Here is a 24,539-nt window from a genome sequence, read left to right as displayed (position 1 = left end):
TTTCATTTATTGTTGTTGCCCTGAGAAGGTAGTGGTCACCTGTATCTTTGAATTTCTGTAGTCTGTTTGGTTAATGTGCTCTCACTAGTTAGACAATTCCAAGATTTTAATCCAGTGATCTGAAATGAAGGAATGACCGTCATATAACTCACCAAGATGGTGCATGACTTGCAGGTGATGGTGTTCCACTTGATTAACCAATACACTACTCAAAAGAAATATTTTGGTGACTGTGAAAACAGAATAAATGTCTTTGGAATCCACACTTCTGTTTTTACTACAGCGTCCTTACACTTAAAGACTCTGCACCAAAAGGAGATGATAAAACGTTCTGAAAGAACAGCAGACAATTACCACAAATCAACTTGTCTCATTTGTGCAACACAATCAAGACCTTTTAATTGAAAGTAATCAAAATACAAAGTCTGATCTGGGACACCATGATAACTTTAAGTATTTCATTTCAGCACCATATTCTCCACTGTACATAATGCATAATTTCCATAATCAAATGCACACCATATTAAAATAACAAATGGAATGGACATGAGAACATGTATGCTTTAATTAATCCTATGCTTCATTTTACTCTTCCTTGTAACCATTGGTATCTTAATTTTTGGTTATCCACTTTTTTTTTGATACCTTAAAACTTACTAAGTAAATTAATTCTATTATTCTTTAGCTACCAGTGCGTACTTCATTTTAATTGTTAGCAGCATAACACTTTACATTTCCCAAAACCATATGTAAGTGACCATCTGGACCAATTACAAAAATCCCAATAACTACGAGAGAAGGAAGGAACGAAATGCAGGTGTTGTGTTACTTCCAATGCATGATTCTTCAGCTACAATCTCTTGATATTACTGGCTGTGAATTCATTGAACTATACAGGGAGGTACAAGTGACCAAAAATGAGGAGGCTGAAACAGTGCAAATTGCACATAGCAATATATTAGATTCTGAAAACTTCATTCTGTATTTGGAATAAAGAATATAATGTAGATTACTATTTTTCCTTCACCTAATTTACTTCTTGCCTTAACACATCTGCTGAGGTTCATCTCAAATCTGCTCTCCTGATGTGCTGGTTTCCTGAAGTATATAGTTACCTAGTGTGCTTTCAGTGACACTCAGGGATACAGTTTCATTCTATGTCAGTTGACATAATCCACTTTTCCACATTATCAAATTGTTATAGTGGAATTTTCATATCAATACTCTTTCCCTTTGAAGATTGGAACAACCATATCATAAGAGCATATTTCCACTGACATTTTGTAAAAAAAGTCCATCACACAACTATGTTTACTTAATAAATTCTGTAACAAGCTTGCTGTACATTATTAGAAATGCTATATTTTGGATGTTATTATTTGAGGTACCTTAGGGATGCTTAATGGTTGGGTTGAGATTAGATCTCAGAAAAGATTATTGGTCCCATTTTTGAGGTACACCTTTAAAGAATGCATTTAGTGTAATATATTAATGTTACTGTAATCAAGTTACTGCACACTGGTAAAAGAAAATTGATTGATATGGTTGGTAGTTTAATTGGAAGAATTAATTCACAACTTTGCAAAATAAATTTCAGATCTTTTTATGTCAGTTTAAAAAATATGCATATTAAAAAGCTGCAGATTAAATTTAGGAAGAATTGTTGCAAAGTGAAGGCTTTTTACATTGTTTACCATGGTAATTATATATTACACTATTATCTGGCACAAACATCACGGAACACAACATATCACAAAAATTTAACTTTAAGCTGAGCAGTACAGAAAAAGCTAATTATTATTTCCTTTAAATGGAGAACAAATCTCTGAGAACACACTCCTCGATAACACCTAGATACACAATTTAATTCAAGCTGTACATTTTGTACAGAAGAAAGCAGTACACTGAGAGACTAGGTACTGGCTGTATTTTCAGCTTCACTGACACCTGTATTTGCATTTTTTGTTTGACAATCCACAGAAAATATACACACAAGAAATAAAAAAAATTTCAAGTTTTCTAGGTGAGTCAGTTGTCACAATTGCAACTAAAACAAAAAGTCTTTACGGACATTTGAGAAAGTTTATCATGTAGAATCACTGCTCATTAAAGTCTGTACAGCTAAATTTAATTTTTACTTTTTATACTTAAGTACAGTTGCTTGAAGACTGCAAGAACAAAGTGGATGAACAGAGAATTGGCATATGACCAGCAATGGACAATTACACGTGGGTACATGAGATTGAATTTTAAAAAATCTTAAGCTTTTCATGTCACTGTATTTATAGTGTCCTACTGCAGTGGAAACAATGTGGTTAAATATTAACAAATAGAAATACTCATGCAGTGTTGTACTGTGAACTGAACCATGTTTTGACAGTCATCCCAAATGCTGAAGTGAAATTCATGCTCCTGATTTTACAATTTAGCGACATGCACATCACTTTCAACTTCACTTTCTTGCTACAGTTTAATTTTCTTCAAGTGCTTATACCCCACTTTCCCATCCCTACCAATGGTAGTTGTTGAGAGGAGGGAGTGAGTTTTGGGGGGCACAGGGATGGAGGAGAGGGAAACAGACTGCTGCACAAACACTGAACAATCCATATTTGAAAAAGAACAGTGACGAGCAGATGAAGTCCTAATGTGCCCACAGCCTCAGAAAGCAAGGATCTTCTACGGCTTGTGTTTAAAATGTGCTTCCACTGGAAAATAAGACAAAAGGAAGGATGTCATTGTTGTTGAAAATACATTTTTGACAACAAAGAAACTTAGTATTTCAAAGAATATTATATATAATGTCCTGTCCTAAAAGCAGAAAATGGTGGTGTCTATGGAGAGGGATTCAGTTGATGCTTCAGTTGCGTAACTTTTCGTCAGTACTGTATGATGTTAGATTGAACAGGTAAAAAACAGGTAAAAAACAACAAGGACATCAAGAAAGGGGAAAGAGTGATGGATTGGGGGGTGGGGGGGACAGGTGATTAATTGACAAAATGATGAAGGCACAATTAAGCTGTCATGGGTGATTTTTGCAACAGGCTGATGATGAATTAATTGGACTGTTCTCTTTGCCTCAATCTGTCTGTTTAAGTTCATTGCTCAATAGAGATTATGTATGCAGTTTAATTAGTCAACAGTTAAGTTTCATTCCTTGCAAATTGATTGAGCCATATTGTTGTTTGAAATCATATATTAAAGATTTATTAAGGGGTAATTAGTGTTTTGATGAATGAGATGTCTCATTTCTTCCCCTATATATATCAGCTTGAAGTTTTAGAGAAAATATTTCAAACAATTGCAGGAAATGTGAAAAGGGAGATGAGCCAAGATATTCCACTTAGGGGTTTAATGATCGCAATCTCCAACAGGAACTTATCAAATTTCGCTGACCTGTTACTGGAGAACACACACATTAAAAGAGATTAAATTCCAGAACAGCAAAATGTTTCAGATTCTTAAAAAAAAGAAACAAAATAAACATATTAATGGCTTCAAGATAGATGCAAGCAGGAGGCTGGAAGAACACAGCAGGCCATGCAGCATCAGGAGGTGGAGAAGTTTCAGGTGTAACCCTTCTTCAAGACAGATGCAGTCATGGTTTGCATGAGTTTTAACCATTCTTCAAAGAAATAGATTTTATGGCAAATTTTCATTTCAATGCATGAAGCATCTTTATCAAAGAATAGGACACTGACTGATGCTCAAGTAATTGAATGAATTATTCCAAAGCAGATTTTCTACACATAGAAAAATGCATCATGACTGATAATCAGCATTGTCTTATTATTTGTCTTTATGATGGCCCTTTTTAAATGATATTGAGGTTCCAGAGCTACACAGAGGGATGGCAGACAGATTGATCCTAATTACACAAAATCATGTGCATTGAAAGATAGTCTTAGTGTTGGTACCAAGCATTGACAGCATTCAGAATTTTGAGCATATTTCACCCTTTACCTTTTGTGTTTGCTGGCTCCTGATCAAGCAATGCCTCCAATTTTAAAAATTCTCAGCTTTATTTTCAAATCTCTCCATGGCTTTTCCCCTCTCTATCGCTGTGACCGTCTTCCATCTGACAAGCCTCTGAGATGTCTGCTGTGCTCAGATTTTGAAAACATATGCATCCCCAACTTTAATTGATTTGCCACTAGTGATTGTATCTTCAGCTGCCTGGGGCCTACACTCTGGAGTTCATTCCCTAAACCTCGACAACTTTCCTTTGACAGTCTACTTAAAACCTACATCTTTGACCAGATTTCAGATCCTCCTAACATCTCCTCATATAACTCCATGCCAAATATTATTTGGTAACATCCCTGTGAAGTGCATTGAGACTTTATATTATGATAAATTTGCTATATAGACACAGGTTGTTATTGATTACACTATAGACTCTCTTTGTCTACATGAGGAAGATGACTTTGCGCAAAGACATTTGTTCCTTACCTGCGTACTCTTGGGGCAACATTGCCCTGTCAATAACCTTCTGAAAGGCTTCCATCCAAATGCGACGTTCACTCTCCGTTTCACATGCAAACAAGAACTTCCTGTCAGGGGTTACTATGGTAATTCCATATTGCCAATGATTCCCTTGGGTTGATGGAGGAAGACCGTCTAAAACACTATAGCTATTTTCCTTACTCCCGATGAATACTTCACCCCGAGCAAAGGCATCCTGCAATGAGAGAATGGGGATGGTTTATCTTCTCTCATTAACATTGTTCTGCGTCACTGTCTAAAAGGAAAGAGGCCAGAGAAGGTGATCTATTTTGAAAGAGTGGGCCATTCTTGCTAGGGTACAATCCTACAGTTATGGTCAGTTATACCCGAGGTGTAGTGGATAGCGCACACACCTCTAAGTATGGGTGCCCCTCCAGGACCTTAAACACAAAGATCTGAGTTGTTGTGTGCAGGGGGTTACTAAATGAGAACTACACTCTTAGAGGTTCTATCTATCAAATAAGACATTAAATCAAAGAGTTATCCCCAGCGTTATGACTGATTTGTATCCCTCAAGAAACATCATTGGAAAAGATTATCTGGTACTGTCATGGTTGTGGGATCCTTCTATACACAAATTAACCATTGCATTTCATCTATTCTTTGTGTCACTGGTTGTGATGTGCTTTGGGACATCCTTCAGGATGCAAAAGCTGTATTAAAAATGCAAATTTTTCTTTCTCATCATAGTCAGTGAGAATTTTATCTAGGGCCAGAAGGTGGGGAGCATTAACAACGTAGCTGACCCTGATCCTTTCCAAAGCTGTTCCCAGAATCAATTGGGAATCCTTCCTCCCTCCATTCAAAATTAGAGCCAGGCTATTCATCAGTGAAATCAGGGAGTTCTGTATCATTTCTAGTAAAAAGCTGTGAATGCTGCAGTTCAAGAGAAATGTCAGAGACCAATTTAGATTAGATTACAGTGTGGAAACAGGCCCTTCGGCCCAATAAGTCCACACCGACCCGCCGAAGCGAAACCCACCCATACCCCTACATTTACCCCTTACCTAACACTACAGGCAATTTAGTATGGCCAATTCACCTGACCCTGCACATCTTTGGATGGTGGGAGGAAACCGGAGCACCCGGAGGAAACCCACACAGACACGGGGAGAACGTGCAATATTGATAGATTTTTATTTTGATAAGAACATGAAGAGACATGGATCATAAACTCTAATCATGAATCATCTAACGCTTAAGTCTGTCTCCCTCCCCCAACACCACCTCCAGTCCTCTGCCTTTCTTTCACAATTTCATCTCCTAGTCTCCATTATTAACAATGGTGTCGTCAGCCTCATGTGTGGCAAGCTCCTGAATTTGCTTCTCTCTCACATCTTGTCATTCTGAGTACCACAACCACACCATCCATTTCCTCCCCCCCCCCGCCATATTTACACAATTACCAACAGATTCAAAACAGCTTCTTACCCTCTGTTATAAAATTTCTGAATGGACCTCTCAACTTTTAAATTTAATGTTGATCTTGCTCTATATGCACCTTTACTACAGATGACATTGTATTTTCAAATCTGCCTATTAACCTAATGTACTTTGTAAAGTCTGCCTGTACCGGATGCAAACAAAACTTTTCACTGTATTTAGGTACATGTGACAATAATAAATCAAAACAAAAATGTCCCCCAATCCCCAAACATCTGTCCTCCTCTGGCTTGATACCCTGATATTTTTGTCCACAATCACCTGATGAAGAAGCGGCACTCCAAAAACTAGTGCTTCCAATTAAACCTGTTGCACTATAACCTGGTGTGATTTTTAACTTTGTGCACCCCAGTCCAACACTGGCATCTCCAAATCATGACTGATATTTTTAGTTACGGTAAATGCTTTGCGATGTTTCTCTACATTGAAGATGCTGACTAGGTGCCAGTTGTTGTAGTTCTATGGAAAGGGACAGCAAAGGGAAAGAGGAATCCTTCACTATTGCACATTAAAACAAATTAACTTTTCCCTGAATTTTAAAGTAGATGGTCAGTTTTTTTTTACCATGGTGGTACACTGCAACAATTTAACTATTTAATTACTAAAAGGTTCCTTCAATGGCATTTGTTACCTTTAACAAACAGTTCTACAGTTACACGTTCAGACCATGGAAGTAATGTCATACAATCGAATACCAATCATTTTGTTATCTGCAAGTGGCCGCAATCAAAATGCAACAACATAGACTCTTTCACATTTAGAGACCATCCTCTGTGTTTAATCTCATATCTGAAAGGATATTCTGAGGCCATTTTCCCTGATGCTGCCTTTTTGAGTTTAACTACAAAAATACACATTGACCAAACTGCTACTTATAGATATGGCAATGAAATTCATTCAGCTGGATTTGTTAGCAAGCTGGGTCAGAATAAACAACGGGTTGGGGGAGAAGTGGATCTCATGGTGTACTGGCAGCATATTGTACATTGTATCTACTTTCCCAGACAGAAAAAGAATGTTCAGTGCCAAGGAATCATTACTGCTGGTGAAGACCAATTTCTTCCCATGGATTTCCCATTATGTACTTAACAATCGACTGGAGGTTATTGGCCCTCAAAGACTAAGTGTGCTAGGTACTTGTGTACATATAAATTGTTTTGATTTTAAATGTAATTTACTTAGACTTATCCCCCTTTTCAGTCAGTTTGCACTTGAAATGGATAAAATTGTCACTTTTTTTAACAACATGGTAGAACATTCATATTTGTTTCATGAATTAAAAAATGACATTTGCTAGCAATGGAATTGGAGGAATCCAGTTCCAGGGTTGGCCAATAAGAGATTATGCTTTGAGCTTTTAAGAAAAAGAAACATGTCAATTTCCCGAAAGTAAGAAACGAATACATGTGTTCTGTGCCTACCAGTGGGTCTTTGAAATACATCAGCCTCCTGTCATCTAACGTGAACCATCGTTTCTTAAACCCCTCAGTTTGCTGAGGAAACACAGAACAAGATTAGGAGCACAGATGCAAAAAAAAGGATGAAAGCTAGTTCTGTAAGATAAATGTATAGTCATTTTTCAATCACAACAAGTCATTTAACACTTAACAGCACGTCCGCAGGAAGTTTTGAAGCAGAAAAAGGAATGACTGAAAAGCTTTCAAGCAGAACAAACTGGCATGAAAAATAATCAGGGCAATTTACTTTACAAATATGCAAATTCAAACTGATCATTACCTGTGATCTTGTTTATGTCAAGGATCCATACACTGTTTAATGAGATTCTTCTTGCATTTGATTTCAAAGTTCATTCTTGACATTCATTGCCAATCCCTAACTGCTTTAAGAAAGTCGTGGTGGTTAGTCACTTTCTTGAATGGCTGCAGTCCATGTGGTGCATGGACATCACAGCACTGATAGAAAGGGAGTTCCAGTATTTTGACCCAGCAACAGAGAAAGAAGGAACAAGAGATATAAAATATATAACTTGGAGAGGAAAGAGACAGCTGCAAGTGTTATCTGCTGATTTTGTCCATCTAGGTGGCTTTGGACATACTGCTGAAGCACTGTAAGCAATTTTCTGCAATGCATCTTTAAGGAAATCTGCCGTTTTTACCTGGTGTGGCCTACATGCGATTCCAGACCCACAGCAATGTGGTTGACTCTTAACTGCCCTCTGAAATAGCTCTAGCAAATCACTCCATTCAAGGGAAATGAGGAGTGGGCAACAAATTGCCAGCCATGCCCACATCCCATGAAAGAATAAAGAAAAAATAATTTGGTACACTCTGCAGCCACTGTACCGGTGGAGGGAATCAGTAATTAAGGTGGTGAATAATAATGTGCATAGGTCCTTAGGGTAAAAACCTCCTGACTGCTCCATCCCAAAATTTGCAGACTCCTTCTACTCATTTTTATCTAGTGGGCATTCTTCTCTCTCTATATTCACTTACCCTCCTTTTGGGGGCAAGTACTAATTTGCCTGAGACAAGGAAAATGTGGTTCTAGGAAATCATAGAATTTCAGGTTAATGTTCAAAATTATTAAATTTTATTCAGGACTTTCAAATCAGTAGATTGAGACAACCCAAACAATCTTAATAAAACCAATGCACCTCAAATCAGATTGCTGAGCAAAAGAGACTCCACTAAAATAACGCTGAAAATATTGTGCTATGTCTATCAGCAGCCTTGTTTAAGAGCTACTGCCATCCATTGAACAATAATGATTTTTTTTTGTAGCACATGTTTTGATCACTAAATGAAGATTGTGTCCAGCTAAGAAAGTTTTGTGGAAGATTTTTCCCTGATAAGGAGTGGCTTATAGAAACCGGTCAGGTGATATGCCTATCCTGGTCTCTCCTATTTTGCTTCTATCCGTACTGTTTGGAGATGTTAGCAGGAGAGTTGGAGAATATTCACCATTGGAAGGACTACCAACAGAACAGTAAGAACCTGACAGTGAAGGAAGCAGACAGACAATATTAATGAATGTTTAACCACAATGCAGCAACAGTGTTGCTATGGTGGGAAGCTGTCTACAGATATGTCACTCAACAAAGACTGTGGTTTCAGAATGCAAAGTGAAAATAACCGGGACTTGCTGAATAGCATTGGGTTAAAAGTTGGGAGTCCAAAATTTTGGGATTATCCGATAAACGTGGAATTGGCTTTCAGAAACTGGGTTCAGGTCTGACTGCAATCATGAAACTGCTGTTGAATTTGGGTGCTTCAACCACACCTGCCAGCAGGGGGAGATAGCAGACTGGAAGAGATGTTGGCTGAGCTTGATGATTTGTTGATTCAGTTACAGAGGCTGAGAGTTCAACTTCTCATCAAGTGGTTGTCTGAAGGGTTGCCAAATCATTCTGAGTAACCTTGTAAAGATATGATTTGGAGATGCCGGTGTTGGACTGGGGTGTACAAAGTTAAATATCACACAATAGACAATCAAGGTATTTTTCAATGTATAATTTCAGTTACATCACACTGTAAACTTTTGCTAGTGGTTAGCACTGCTACCTCACAGCGCCAGAGACCCGGGTTCAATTCCCACCTCAGGCGACTGACTGTGTGGAGTTTGCACATTCTCCCCGTGTCTGCGTGGGTTTCCTCCGGGTGCTCCGGTTTCCTCCCACAGTCCAAAGATGTGCAGGTCAGGTGAATTGGCCATGTTAAATTGCCCATAGTGTTAGGTAAAGGGGTAAATGTAGGGGAATGGGTGGGTTGTGCTTCGGCGGGTCGGTGTGGACTTGTTGGGCCGAAGGGCCTGTTTCCACACTGTAAGTAATCTAATCTAATAAATTCTGTGCTTTACAATTGCGTCCTCCACAACCACCTGATGAAGGAGCGGCACTCTGAAAGCTAGTGCTTCCAATTAAACCTGTTGGACTATAACCTGGTGTTGTGTGATTTTTAACCTCGTAAAGATAATTAGTGAAAAAAAGAAATGAGGAATTCTTTTGAAACAAAAATACTGATTCCATGCCTGTGAAGAAATGCTTTCCTTCCTCACAAAATAATGACTTTGTCATAGGATATCACAACTGTGAGCCTTGTACATATACAATGGGTGGTGTAGTAATGATGGACCTAATACCTCTATGTGGCTCAGTATAAAGTTCAGTCTGATAATGGTCTCAGAAATCAGCTTGTGACATTTCACAACATTTTTAAAAATTCAGTCATGAGATATGGGCATCACTAGATTTTTGTCTACTCCTAGCTGCCCGACAGAAGGTGGTGGTGAGCTGCCTTCCTGCACTGCTGCAGTTCTTGGGTGTAGGTCGGCCCACAATGTCCTTAGGAAAGGAGTTCCAGTGTTTTGACCCAGCGATACTGAAGAAACCAGCAATATATTTCCAAGGAAGGTAGGGCTTGGAGGAGAACTTTCTTCCCTGCATCTGCCGCCCTTGTCCTTCTGGCTGGTAGAGGTCACAGGTTTGAGGATGCTTTCAAAGGAAGTTTGGTGAGTTTTCACAGCACATCTTGTAGATGATACACACTGCGTCAGTGATAAAAGGAGTAAATGTTGATGGTGGTGCCAGTCAAATGGACTGCTTTGTCCTGAATGGTGTCATGTTTCTTGAGCATTGGTAGAGCTGCACCCATCTGGAGTATTCCATCACATTCCTGACCTGTGCCTTGGACAGACTTTGGGGAGTCAAGGGGTGAGTTACTTGCCACAGTATTCCTAGCCTCTGACCTGCTCTTGTAAGCACTGTATTTATGTGGAAAGTCCAGTTGAGTTTCTGGTCAATGTAACCACAGGGAGGTTTATAATGGCAGATTGAGCGTGATGCTAAATAACTGCAAGTTGTCCTTGTGAAGTAGAAAGGATTTTTGCCATGTTTTAATTGATTTAGCATTTCACCAAAATCACTGAGACAACACCAACTTTTACTCATGTAGCATCTTTAAAGGGAAATAGATTGCTTCATGATACAAGGCTCTGGTCAGACTACAACCAGAAAACTATGTTTATGATACAAAGCAGTGAACACTCATAACATGAAGCTGGTCTCGAGGTCAAAGCAATCATTAAAACCTAAATAGAGACGCTGGAGTTTTTTTAGTAGGAAGGAAGGCAGCTGAGGGACAAGATTTCCAATGAAAGCTGGGTGTGTTCATGAAAGTTTTATCATTTAACCAACTCCTCTAACCACCTGTATCCCGGGCACTCCAATCAAATAAGACCCTGTAATTAATTAATCCAGAAAACACCAGGTGAGCGGATCAGGACTAAGGACAAGGGAGGTACACTTCATGCTAAACATCAGGACCCTTCCTCAGCCCACAACTCTGGGGCTCCTCCAATCCATCTGTTGTGCTCCTCCAATCAGAAAGCCCATGTCTCTGCTGTTCCTCCAATCACAAGCTGGTTCTCACTTGCATTTGCTGTTACTGGGCTCAGTTCTGAGGAAGAGTCAGATCTAACCAAAACATTAACTCTGATTTCTCCCCACAGATGTTACCGGACTTGCTGAGCTTTTCCAGCAACTTCTATTTTTATCTCTGGGCTCACTTGTGATTGGAGGAGCAGGTGGAAAGGTAAATGGCTGCATTGACTAAGTTGCCATTGGTGGAGTCAGCCCCTGGGATGGGGGGTGGCGCAATAATGACCTTGGAAACAGGAGAATCAACAAGGTTCATGCTTTCTCTCCCTGGCCCGCAAGAGGTAATCTTGTACAAATATACCATTTGACTGTGTCACACTTTGAGCATTTTCAATTCAAACTGAGGATTCAAACACTGAGTGGCCTGGGAAGAGGTTAACCTTAAACAGGACTTCACATCTGTAGACTGCCTGGAAGAAGTGCGAGAATTTAAAGCCGGTAAAAGAAATATTTGGAAAAGATGGAAGGGAGACATCCTCATAAAGAGCTGTCGACCCTCAGCACTGTCTTTCTAGGAAATCAATGGAGGAGAACCTTAGATGAGATCAGATGTGATTTTCCGGATGGATGAAGTCAGATTGACTAACTTGGGATCTACACAAGAGATCCATATTTAAAAGGGTAACTAGGGAGCGGATAGGGCCCTTTAAAGACCAGCAAGGCAGCCTTTGTGTGGAGCTGCAGGAGAGGGGAGATACTAAATAAGTATTTTGCATCAGTGTTTACTGTGGAGAAGGACATGGAAGATATAGAATGTGGGGAAATAGATGGTGACATCTTGAAAAACGTCCATATTACAGAGGAGGAAGTGCTGGATATCTTGAAACGCATAAAGATGGATAAATCCCCAGGACCTAATGAGGTGTGCCCTAGAACTCTGGGAAGCGAGGGAAGTGATTGCTGGGCCCTTGCTGAGATATTTGTATCATCGATAGTCACAGGTGAGGTGCCAGTAGACTTAAGGCTGGTTAAATTGGTACCAATATGGAGATGGTAATGGGTAGCTCAGTGGACAGGAAAGGTACAGAAGAGGAAGAGCATTATCAAGAATCGCGGATAGATAGGATAGTGAAGAAGGTGCTTGGTATGCTTTCCTTTATTGGTCAGAGTATTGAGTACAGGAGTTGGGAGGTCATGTTGTGGCTGTACAGGACATTGGTTAGGACACTTTTGGAATATTGCATGCAATTCTGGTCTCCTTCCTATTGGAAGGATATTGTGAAACTTGAAAGGGTTCAGAAAAGATTTACAAGGATGTTGCCAGAGTTGGAGGATTTGAGCTATAGGGAGAGGTTGAATAGGCTGGGGTTGTTTTCCCTAGAGCATCGAAGGCTGAGAGGTGACCTCATAGCGGTTTATGAAATCATGAAGGGCATGGATAGGATAAATCAACAATGTCTTTTCCCTGGGGTGGGGGAGTCCAGAACTAGAGTGCATAGGTCTAGGGTGAGAGGGGAAAGATATAAAAGGGACCTAAGGGGCAACTTTTTCACGCAAGGATGGTGTGTGTATGGAAAGAGCTGCCAGAGGAAGTGATGGAGGCTGGTACAAATGCAACATTTAAAAGACATCTGGATGTGTATGAATACCAAGGGTTTGGAGGGATATGGGCTAAGTGCTGGCAAATGGGACTAGATTAGGTTAGGATATCTGATCGGCATGAACAGGTTGGACTGAAAGATCCGTTTCTGTGTTGTACATCTCTATGCCTGTGGTTCTATGACTTCATGAAGTGATGAAGGTTCATTCTATATTGATATTAACTGGAAACTCAGTTCAAATATAGAGAGAATCATGTATTGCTATAAGTTTGATAGGTATTTCTATATTGTATGCATTAAGAAAGACAACGTTTAGTTTTATTTTTGAGTTCCAGATGGCAAAGGGTTATCCAGAAATGTGTTTAACTGAGACCCTCTAAACAGAAAACCTCAAGGTGAACAGTGCTTTAGAAAAAAGCATAAAAGACAATTTAAAAATATTGGGCTGTTGTAGAGACAAAAACTAATTTCCTTTTTCTCAAGGGAGAACCATCCAGAAGGATAGAGAGAGCAGGTCTGTGGCAGCAAAAGGTGCTGTTACCTTAGCCACCTCCAAAAGCAGTTTAGCGAAAACTTGTGGTTTAAAAGTCATTAGGAGAAAAACTCTAGAAAGTGAAGGCTTTGGAAGAGTAGATTAATGAAACCATGTTAAGAAATATGAATTGTGCTAGAATCCTGTTTAAGGATTTCAGGAAGTGACACTAACTAAATAAGTAGCAGCTAATGAATTGCTACAGTTCCTGAGAAGGAGTGGATGGAGCTGTGCAAACTGAACAAGGAACTTTAAAAGTTGAAATTAGGTACCTTTCACTGAGGTCCAGGTGTTAGTGAAGTTATTATTGAGGGTGAAAGTGTTTAATCTTTATTTCTGGAATTTGACTAATTGTTGTAATTGTAATACAATTCTTTTTCTTTTTTTGTGTAATGAACTTTTACAATCTTGTGTTCAAAGTACATTGCCAGTCTCTTTGTGAATATGTACAGTGACTGACCAGCACAGTAACAAGCTGCAAAATAAAACTTACAATCTATCAAGCCAGGTCTTAATTTGGGATCTGACTAGTCCACTACTGGCATCAGCTGGGATCATAACAATGGAGAGATGATAACTGAAGCATTTAATATGTAAATATTATGAAGCTTGTTTACAAACTGTAAAGATTTCTTAGATAAATAAATTATTGAAAAAATATTGAAAAATATGCAAAAGTCTTACTGACCTTTGGACCAGTCTTCTCCATATATCCCTCTTTACCGTAATTTCTCGTTAGTTTTGGTACCAGCTGAGATACAAAGGAAAAAGTGTTGCTGTTAATATTTTCTCAGGACACACGGCAGAATTACATCCCCAGTTCAAACCAAGGGCTGGAATTAAAGCTGGGTGACATAGCTAGATCCAATTGAGAAGCTGTTGACCCCTTTCCGATAGTGTTAGTAACTGGAGACAGGAAAGGTACAGAAGAGGAAGAGCATTATCAAGATTTTGTGTTGTGGAGCAAAGTTCCAATCAAATAACAGCTCTGGGAATACTGATAATCTGCCTTCAGCAGATGATGTCAAGGCTATCAATCAACTCAACTGAAAAATGGCAGATAACATATGTGCCGTACAGTGCCAGGTAATAACAAGAGAGAATCTAATCACCATCCATCAGCATCAGTGGTATTACTATCACCGAATCGTCCCACTACCAAAATTCTCAGGTTACCAGTGACCAGAAACTGAGCTGGACTCACCATATAAATACTATGGCTACAAGAACAGGTCACAGGCTAGAAATCCTGTATTCTTTAACTCACCTCCTGACTTTCCAAAACCTGTCAACCACCTTCAAGTCACATGTCAGGAGCGTGAAGGAGTGCTCCCCATTTGTCTGAATAGATACAGCTCCAACAACATTCAAGCTTGACACCATTCAGAACGAAGCAGCGCACTTGATTGGCATCACTTCCAAAAACATTCACTCCCTCAATGCTCATCTATCTACAAGATACACTGCAGAAACACACCTGAGACCCTTCGACAGAATATTCCAAACCCATAACCACTCCATCGAGGACAAGGTCAAGGACAGCAAATATATGGGGCACACCACGTGTCGCTGCCCTTCCAAGCCACTCAGCATCCTGACTTGGGAATATATCGCTATTTCTTCTGTGTCATTGGGTCAAAATACTGGAACTCCCTCTCCAACAGTACTGTGAGTCTATCTAGGAATTGTGGGATTCAAGAAGGCAGCTCAGTAACACCTACACAAAAGCAATGAGGGACAGGCAATAAATGCTGGCACAGCCAGCAACACCCACATTTCATGAGTAAATAAGAGAAAACTGATCCCTGTACCATTCTGTGAGGTAGATGCTAGGAGACTATTTCCCCTGTCTGTAGTGTTTTGAATTGGTGATCAATATTTCAGCCTAAGCAGGTCAGGCACTTAAAGCTAAGGTGAAAAGAAATGCCTTCACTCACAGGTTTGTGAATCTTTAAAATTCTGTATTGCAGGGGACAATGAATACTCGATCGCCGGATTCATTCACTACTGAGATTGTGGTGAGATACAGCAGAAAGTGAAGCTGAGATTGAAGATCTTACTGAATAGCAATGCAGGGGCAAGAGACTGGCTCTTATTACTCACATTCTTATTCAATTTATCATAAGGTTATTTACATGGGTCAAGTTGCCCAAGCTGCACAATACTTCCAGCTGTCTCCAAGTCTCCCTGTTCGTTGTCAAGAAAAAGCAGCAAGGAATTCAGCAACTTGGTGGATCCATGTAACCTTTCAGTGTTGCATCTCAGTCTCAACTGCCTGCAGCTAAACCTAACGAACTCCCTCATCAGCCAAAACTCTGGCTAACTGTAGCCTGATTGGGCAGTTAAATGGCTCAGAATATATGACCTCTTACTCCCATCAATAATTTACACCACTGCACTGAAGCCTTCATATTGAAGCAGCAGAAAACCTGTTTTTAATTCATTCCAAGTTGTTGGTATCTATTGCCCAACCCTACTTACCTTTAACAAGGTGATGATCTGCAATCTTGAACCCTGTGCTGTTGGTACCCCGATACCGATTGTTGGATAAGGCGTTCCAGGACTTTGACCCAGTGGCAATGAAGGAATGGATGATATATTTCAAAGTCAGGATGGTATGGGACTAGGAGGAGAGCTTGCAGGTTAACTGACTTCTGTGAAACCTGGATCACCCTTGATTTTCAGTGAGCATAGTGACATCATCAAGTAACTCTCAAAGTTGCTGATGTCTCTGGAGATTGAGACAAATTGCTGTACAAAATCACTGCACCTGCACTATCAGTTTATTCCATTTTAGACCCTGTAAGTAAATTGGTGATGAAGGAAATGGCTTTAACAGCAAACTGTAAAGCAGGAAAATAATCCAACTTTTGCAAGTTAAATTAATTGAAAATGACATCGGATTTACAGCATAGAAATAGGTCATTCAGCCTAAGTTGATGCTTTTTGAATAGGAAATATTTTTGACAAATCTGTTAAAGTTGATGGAGGTTATAATAGCCAGTGTAGATAAAAAGGAACCAGTAGATACATTGCATTTAATTTCCAAACACTGTACATTCATTAAGAGGCCTGATTAAAGTTACTGATATGGCCATAGGGATCACGTGTATTGTAGTTAAACGTACGGTCAATGTAAAAGAGAGATGGAAAAACATGTAGCCAGGAAGACACAGAGTATATTAGTAGGTTGAATGAATGGATAAAATCTGGCAGTTGGAGTACAATGTGTGGAAAATGCAAGGTTATCCATTTGATAGGAAAAATAGAAAAGCAATACATTAATTCAATGGGGAGAGAGAGAGGGAGAAACTACAGATGCCTCCTCTCACACCATTTAATCAAACCCCATCTTCCAACTTCTTTCTCTTTCATGTGTTTATTCCACTTCCCCTTAAAGGAATCTAAGCTATTCATCTCAATCTCTGGCAACAATTTCCACATACTAACCATTCTCTGGGTAAGAATTTAAATATATAATTGGACTCACATCAGCATCACTAGCTCCAGGGAATGCCACTTGTAAGTAATGGAAACGTGCTGCTCGGATTGCATTGAACCAGTCAACTATTTCCTGTTTATAAATGAGAAAGAATTAGTAAAAATCCTTTTAAAAATAACCACTGATGGTCAGGCAAATGACCGACACTAAATTTGTTTAAGCAAATAACCAATTCCACATATCTGCTGGCCAACAAATTGACTGATGCTATACATTTGATAGCTTATGTTTAAACTATTACTGTAGTTTTAAATAAATACAGGCATTGTGTTTTGAATTTGATGCATTTTGCATTTGTTACTGAATTAGAAGTAGGTTAATGTCTTGAAGGTGTTGGGTGCATTGTCATTTTATCAGGTGCATGTATGAGGGAGACATGGAACAAAGAGTTCTGAACATTTAGCCCATAACAAAATGTAATGTGGACTTTGAATTGTGTAAAACCTACACAGTTCAGCAATTTGTAGCTCATTAGGTATGAGCCATGGCTCAGTAACTCACAACCAAGGTCATTTTCGAAAGGTCCCATGCCAGGGCTTGAGAAAAAGTCTATGCTGACACTCCCAGTGCAGAACTGAGGGATTGCACTGCCAGAAATTCCAATCTGTGCAGTAAGATCATAGAATCCCAACATAGAATCCCTATAGTGTGGAAACAGGCCCTTCAGCCCAATGCGTCTGACCCTCCAATGAGTAACCTACCCAGACCTATTCCCATACCTATCACTCTATACTTACCCCTGACTAATGCACCTAATCTACACATCCCTGAACACGATGGGCAATTTAGCATGGCCAATTCACCTAACCTGGACTGTGGGAGGAAACCAGAGTACCCAGAGGAAACCCACGCAGACATGGGAAGAATGTGCAAACTCCACTCAGACAGTCGCCCGAGGCTGGAATCAAACCTGGGTCCCTGGTGCTGTGAGGCTGCAGTGCTAACCATTGAGCCACCAAGTATGATATTAAAAAGAGATATTAAACCTCTGTGGATGTGAAAGATCCCATAATATTTTAAAGAAAAGCAGGGATGGTTAGGTTGCACGTAGCACAGATCCTACACTGATATTTCAACGGAGTACAGAGGCAGTACTGCATATTTAAAATGGCAGCACCGGTATTACAACTTGGTGAAGTGATCAATGCCATTTTCAAAATGGCTATGACGCCATCAATATTAATCCATTAAAAGTCAGCCTGCTTTAAATGTCCTGGCTGCCAACGATGGAAAATCGCACGTATGTTTTGCCATGTCTTGAAACCAGCAATTAAAACAGCAGCAACTCCATGAAAAAAAGAAGCAGTTCAAGAACACCAACTCGTGCGTCACTGAACTGAGACATAAAACATAATTAAAGACCACAGACCACCAACGGCCAGACTGAGTGCTGTCTGTATCTATTTGTTTTAAAAATAAGGACCACAGTTTAAATAAAATGCACACTATCTTGTTTCCCCTTGCTTTGAAAATAAAACAACCCTCAGTAACACGCTACATCCATTTTGAAATAGTTACTTCAGTTTGCATAATCTCACCTTTCCATCTTCGTGATAGACGAATATATTCCTGGTACTGTTGTCTTTTAAGTAAGTAATTTGTAATCCATTTGGATTCCCAATTTTTGTCGGTTGAAAAGTGGCATTGATTTGTTCCAGCCTCAGAACAGCTTTTGGATCTTTCGCCTGGGAAATAGAGAAAGCAAAAGGTGAGCCAAACTGAAGGGTGGAGAGTTGCCAACTCCTGGTTGCATCTACACCTGGCAATATCATCAAAACATCCTCCTTCCACTTCAGCACAGACAAACAGCTCTTCTCTTCAGATCACCAATATCTTTACTACTAATAAACAAACGTGTTCAAAAGAAAATGATCAATGTACATCCATATCCCGGACTCTGAAGGCCAGTCAGGGAGGGTTGCTAGCCACATAACGAGAACTTTTTGATTTTTGTTTCAAACTGTTTACTATCCCAATTTTTCCTACAGTGTTGCAACTTGACATTAATCTCCAGGAGTATTTCTGTTCTCTATTGACAGCATATCGGACTGTAGTTTCTGCTTTTCCTGGTCAAGCAATATCTGGATTTTAAAATCCTCCTCCTTGATCTCACCCCAGCCCACCTCTGGAATATCTCCCCACCTTGACATTTTGAAGAGGAGCAGGTGAGTTCTCCTCTGTGCCCAGATCTAAAACGTATCCCTTAATCAACATCATAAAGTCATGATCACATTGTAACATCTTGCTGTGTGCAGGCTGATGATGATGTGAATTTCTACATTACAACAATGACAATTCTTCAAAGGCACCTCATCACCTGAAAAGCACTTTAGGATGTCATGAGGTTAGGAAAGGATCTTTGTTTTGTTTTCGGAAATGCTGTCTTACTTGATCCTCTGCCTTGCCAGGTTGGGTGAAACACTATGTGTTGGGGGCAGGGAGAGCAGAGAGGCAAAACCAACCAAATCATATTGAGGGTCCATGCCCATCATACATCAATGCTTTCAGTGATTTTTCACTGTTGACAACTGGAGGGTGGCAATGGATGGTAGTGAGTGGCTATAACTCATCAAATGTTGTTTTCTTTCACTGGTCCTGGGTGCTTCAGATTCTGATGGCTTCCAAAGTCTCAAAGGGTTATTTTAGGGTTGCTTTCCAAATAAGTTGCTACAACAGGTTGTGAGGGACAGTACAAAACAGACTATTTATTGTCATAGCTTGTGGTTTTCATCTCTCTTAGCTTAAAACAATCAACTATTTTAAGAATGGCACCTGCAACTGTCTTCTTGCAAATTGCCCCTGTATGAAATTATCAGAAGAAAGTCACTACTCTATGTCAAGATCTGTTGATAAATCAGTGCATTTATGTGCTAAAACCAAATCATCTCTCTAATAAGGTTATCCCAACATTGACAATGGCTAATCTTTTGCTCTTGATTAGTTAGATTCAGTTACAGAATCATTTTGCCAATCAATGGAAAGAGTAGATTCTCCTTGGCTTTTGAACCTTGATGAATCTCATGAGGATGCTGAGCTTAGTATTCTAGTTGTAAAATAATGTCAAACCCTCAGTTTCTAAGACCATGCCAATGACAATATTTTGAAATGACATGTGGATTTCCTGGTCTAGTCTGTACAGTTTGAGTTAAATAAAATATTGTCTGATGAATTTTCTCATGTACAGAAACCAGGATGATGAAGATAACCTTCAGATATCATATTACGGCATTGAGGGGTGAGCAGAAAGAATTGCTAGTTGTGACTTTATGTGGGCTGTAGGTGTGGCTGCAAAAGTGCAAGTTGATATGCCCAAGGCTACACTATTGTCATCCTCGATCAATGTTGGGAATGATTTGGACTCGAGAAAATGAGTTATTTTAGATTACTCTTGCAGGTCTCTTACCAGCTAGTCGTACAATAGGATCCGCATGAACCTTTTAGCAATGAAATTGTGCATCTCATGTTAGGGAGCATGGCAGCAGGGACTAAAACAACACGACATAAGGAGAAAACAGACTGCAACCTCTTACCTCCTCCAGTACTTGCCCCAGTTCCTGCTGTACCCTTCCCAGCACAAATCCAATTGCTCCTTTCTGACAGTATTGTCATTACCGAGAGCAGCATAGTAATTATTTCAGTGGCATAGCAATCCAGAGGTCATAGAGTCATAGAGACGTACGCATGGAAACAGACCCTTCGGTCCATGCCAACCAGATATCTCAACCCAATCTAGTCCCACCTGCCAGCCCCCTTTCCTCTCGGAAGGATGTTGTGAAACTTGAAAGGGTTCAGAAAAGATTTACAAGGATGTTGCCAGGGTTGGAGGATTTAAGCTATAGGGAGAGGTTGAATAGGCTTGGGCTGTTTTCCCTGGAGCGTCGGAGGCTGAGGGGTGACGTTATAGAGCCTTTTAAAAATAATAAAGGGCATGGATAGGATAAATAGACAAAGTCTTTTCCCTGGGGTGGGGGAGTCCAGAACTAGAGGGCATAGGTTTAGGGTGAGAGGGGAAAGTCATAAAAGAAACCTAAGGGGCAACGTTTCATGCAGAGGATAGTACGTGTATGGAATGAACTGCCAGAGGAAGTGGTGGAGGCTGGTACAACTGCAATATTTAAAAGGCATTTGGATGGGTATATGAATAGGAAGGGTTTGGAGGGATAGGTATGGACTAATAATCTGGAAGTATGAGTTGAAATCCCAGTATAACAGCTAGGGGATTTTGTTTTGGAAAATTAAGTCAATCTGGAATTAAATTGCTTGCAATGGTGATGGTGATATGTAACTAATGGATTGATGCAAAGAACCATTGGGTTTACCAACGTTCTGCAGCAAAGGAAATCAAGCAACTTTGCTCAATATGTGACTCCAGATACACAGCAATGCAGTCGACTCTTTATGGCCCATTGAAATGTCCTAGCAAGTCCATCAGTTTCATTGAAACTGTGACTGAAAATGATAATACAGTTGGACCACAGTTACTGAAAAAGCTGTACACCCCACGGCCTTCTCATGTTGTATGTATGTAAGGTGCTAGCTATGAAGAAAGGTTGAGTAGGTTAGGTTTGTTTTCATTAGAAAAAAGGAGATGAGGGGGAACCTGATTGAGATTTACAAAATCATGAAGGGTATAGACAAGGTGGATAGAGACAAGCTTTTTCCCAGGGTGAAGGATTCAATAACGAGAATCAAGGTGAGAGGTGAAACGTTTAAGGGGATACACGTGGCAAGTACGCCACACAGAGGGTGTTGGGTGTCTGGAAAACGTCGCCAGCAGAGGTGGTAGAGGCAGGCATGGTAGATTCATTTAAGATGCATCTGGACAGATGCATGAGTAGGTGGGGAGCAGAGGGACACAGATGCTTAGGAATTGGGCGTCAGGTTTAGACAGTAGATTTGGATCGGCTCAGGCTTGGAAGGCCGAAGGGCCTGTTCCTGGGCTGTAAATTTACTTTGTTCTTTTGTTCTAAGAGCAAGTGGAGACTTTCGCTTACCATGAATGTATAAAAAGATACTTGGGTCTACTTGAGAGAATGAGTCTGTGCTCAGAGCAGATGTGAGCCTGAAATAGATGCATGGCATGGTAATAATGTTCGTCGATTCTGAAAGTTACTGGAGGGATTCCTGCTGCCAATTGCGCACTGAACCTTTTCAGAGCTGCTATTTTTAAACTTACAAACTGTGATTTAAATCAGACTGTTTTATGCATGTTTCAGGTTTTGCCATATCCGTGAGCAGACAAGGAACTTTAGTACAGGTGAGGGGCTTATGTACTTACATCATGTTTGTTGAAATATTTCAGCACGCCTTCTCGTTCTGATAATATGAACTTCCTGCTCAAGAACTGACCATTGTCACGCCCCCGTTTCCAAAGAAAGCCTTCTCTGTAACCTGGAAGAAAATGCAACAGAAGGCTGAAGCACCAATTAATCATCTCCACTGGGAAAACAGCTCCCACCAGGGTTAGCAATTAAATTACTCCAGAGAAAACATTTGTTCGTCCCTTGTGAAACTTGTTCCTGCACAGACTAGTGGAAGTGGGTGGCACAGATGTATTTAAGGAGAATCTAGTTAGTGCGAAGGAGAAAGGAATAAAAGGATCTGTTGATAGGAAAAGATCTAGTAAGGCAACAGTAGACTCTTATGAAACATTAAACACCAACGTGGGCTGTTGCTGCGATCTAAAATTTTAACTGTATTGGAGACACGTTGTTTTTCAAATTATATTAAATGATATTATTTTTCCCGACGCTTAATAATTGGGAAGTGAGTATTGTTGACTTATAGAGGTAGCAACATTGGAAGACATGCTAATACACCCTCAATCCCATACCACTTTCAGGCACCATTATTTCAGTGTCACAAATACTATTGAACACAACCACTTACGAGTTAAACATCAGGAAATGGATTGGGATAAAGAAGATCTGTAGCCCATTTGATGCTGTTAATCTGGAAGAGTCATCTCCTCCCCTGCAGCTGTTGATGCCCCATCTAGCCATGCACACAGTTTAACATCTCATTTGAATTTTCCTGCGCCTTCTTTCTAATTCATTTTGTCCAGTTGGAATCTGCCAGGAACCCCTGGATGTATGTTCCCATGGTACGGCTCCCTTGGTGCAACCAGTTTAAAAGGTATTTGAGCAAAGTCCTGTTTACAGAAGAACCTCGATTATCCGAACAAGATGGGCGGACAGCATTTATTTGGAATATTGATTATTCAGTTAATTTATGCACTGCCTCTTCTCTAGGGCTCAGAGTTTTCCGAAGTTTCCTTTTTCCTCGCTCTGCCTGCCTTGCTCCCTCTCTCTGTCTCAGGGTTTATTTCTGAGCAGACACACTTGTGTGTAAGGGACCTGCAGCATTGCTGAAGTCTCCCGCCTCCACCTCACCACAATCAGTTCAATGGATTGTCACAGCGAACACTTGCTAAGTCCACTCCCCGTTCAGGAGACTAGGCAGCAGCATACTGCGCACAGGACAACCACCTGATGAAGGAGCAGCGCTCCGAAAGCTAGTGCTTCCAATTAAACCTGTTGGACTATAACCTGGTGTTGTGGAATTCACAGTGGTTTGGTAAATTAGATCTAAAATTGGCTTGGTCATTAAAGACAGTGGGTAGTTGTGGAGGGGTGTCTTTCTGACTGGAGGTCTGTGACTAATGGTATTCCACAAGGATTAGGAATGGGATTTCTGTTGTGGGTTTTATGTAGGTAAATGATTTGTATGGTTTGATTAGTAAATTTGCAGATGACATGAAAATTGGAGGAGTTGTGGATAGTGAGAAAGTTTGTCAAATGATACAGCAGGATATAAATCAGTTGGGAAGTTGGGTGGAGAAATAAGAGATGACATTTAATCCAGATAAGTGTGAGGTGATGTATTTTTGGAGGTCAAATGCAAAAGCAAAGTATACAGTAAATAGCACCTTAAGAAGCATTGCTATACAGAGAGATCTTGGGGTCCATATCCATAGCTCCCCGAAAATGGTAACACAAGTGGATAAAGTGGTTAAGAAGGCATACGGCATGTTTGCCTTCATTAGTCAGAGCACTGAGTATAAAAGTTGACAAGTCATGTTACAACTGTATAAGACTTTAGTTTAGGTTACATTTAGAAAAGTGTGTGCAATTCTGGTCACCACAATATAGGAAGGATGTGGAAACTTTGAAAAGGGTGAAAAAGGATGTTGCCTGGATTGGAGTGTATCAGAAATTGGACAAACTTGGATTGTTTTCACTCGAGTGTTAGAAGCTCAGGGGCAACCTGATGGAAGTATGTATATTGATGGGAGACATGGATAAGGTGGATGGTTGGATCTCTTTTCCCAGGATGGAAATGTTAAATACCAGGATCGTAGGCTTCATGTGAGAAGGGCAAAGTTTAAAGGAGATGCGCAAAGCAAGTTTTTTTTTTAGAACACAGAGGGTGTATGTGCCTAGAATACTGCTGGCGAAAGTGGTGAAAACAGATGTGATAAAAACAGACGTGATACAATATTTAAGAGGCATTTAGATAAATGAACAGGAAGAGATTAGAGAGATATGGACCATGTAGGCAAATGGGATTAGCTTAGAATGGCATCATGGTCAAAATGGGCTGAAGGGCCTATTCCTGGGCAAT

General features: G+C 40.1%; 1 protein-coding gene across 1 annotated transcript in view; it reads right to left on the bottom strand.

Moving 5' to 3' along the window:
- Positions 1-1,587: 1,587 nt before the first annotated feature.
- The window catches only part of LOC122560572 (arf-GAP with dual PH domain-containing protein 1-like), a 128,281-nt gene continuing 105,329 nt past the window's right edge, over positions 1,588-24,539 (bottom strand). The window contains exons 5-11 of the mRNA XM_043711333.1: positions 22,195-22,307; positions 18,455-18,601; positions 16,905-16,988; positions 14,103-14,165; positions 7,368-7,439; positions 4,450-4,678; positions 1,588-2,705 (exon numbers count right to left, since the gene is read on the bottom strand). Of these exons, the coding sequence (XP_043567268.1) occupies positions 2,677-2,705; positions 4,450-4,678; positions 7,368-7,439; positions 14,103-14,165; positions 16,905-16,988; positions 18,455-18,601; positions 22,195-22,307 (737 nt within the window). The 3' untranslated portion in view covers positions 1,588-2,676. The remainder of the gene's footprint in view (positions 2,706-4,449; positions 4,679-7,367; positions 7,440-14,102; positions 14,166-16,904; positions 16,989-18,454; positions 18,602-22,194; positions 22,308-24,539) is intronic.

This window comes from Chiloscyllium plagiosum, chromosome 21 (assembly GCF_004010195.1).
Source record: "Chiloscyllium plagiosum isolate BGI_BamShark_2017 chromosome 21, ASM401019v2, whole genome shotgun sequence".
Classification (NCBI taxonomy): Eukaryota; Metazoa; Chordata; class Chondrichthyes; order Orectolobiformes; family Hemiscylliidae; genus Chiloscyllium; species Chiloscyllium plagiosum.
The sequence above is the reverse complement of the archived record's forward strand: the minus strand, read 5'-3'. Positions and strand labels throughout refer to the sequence as shown.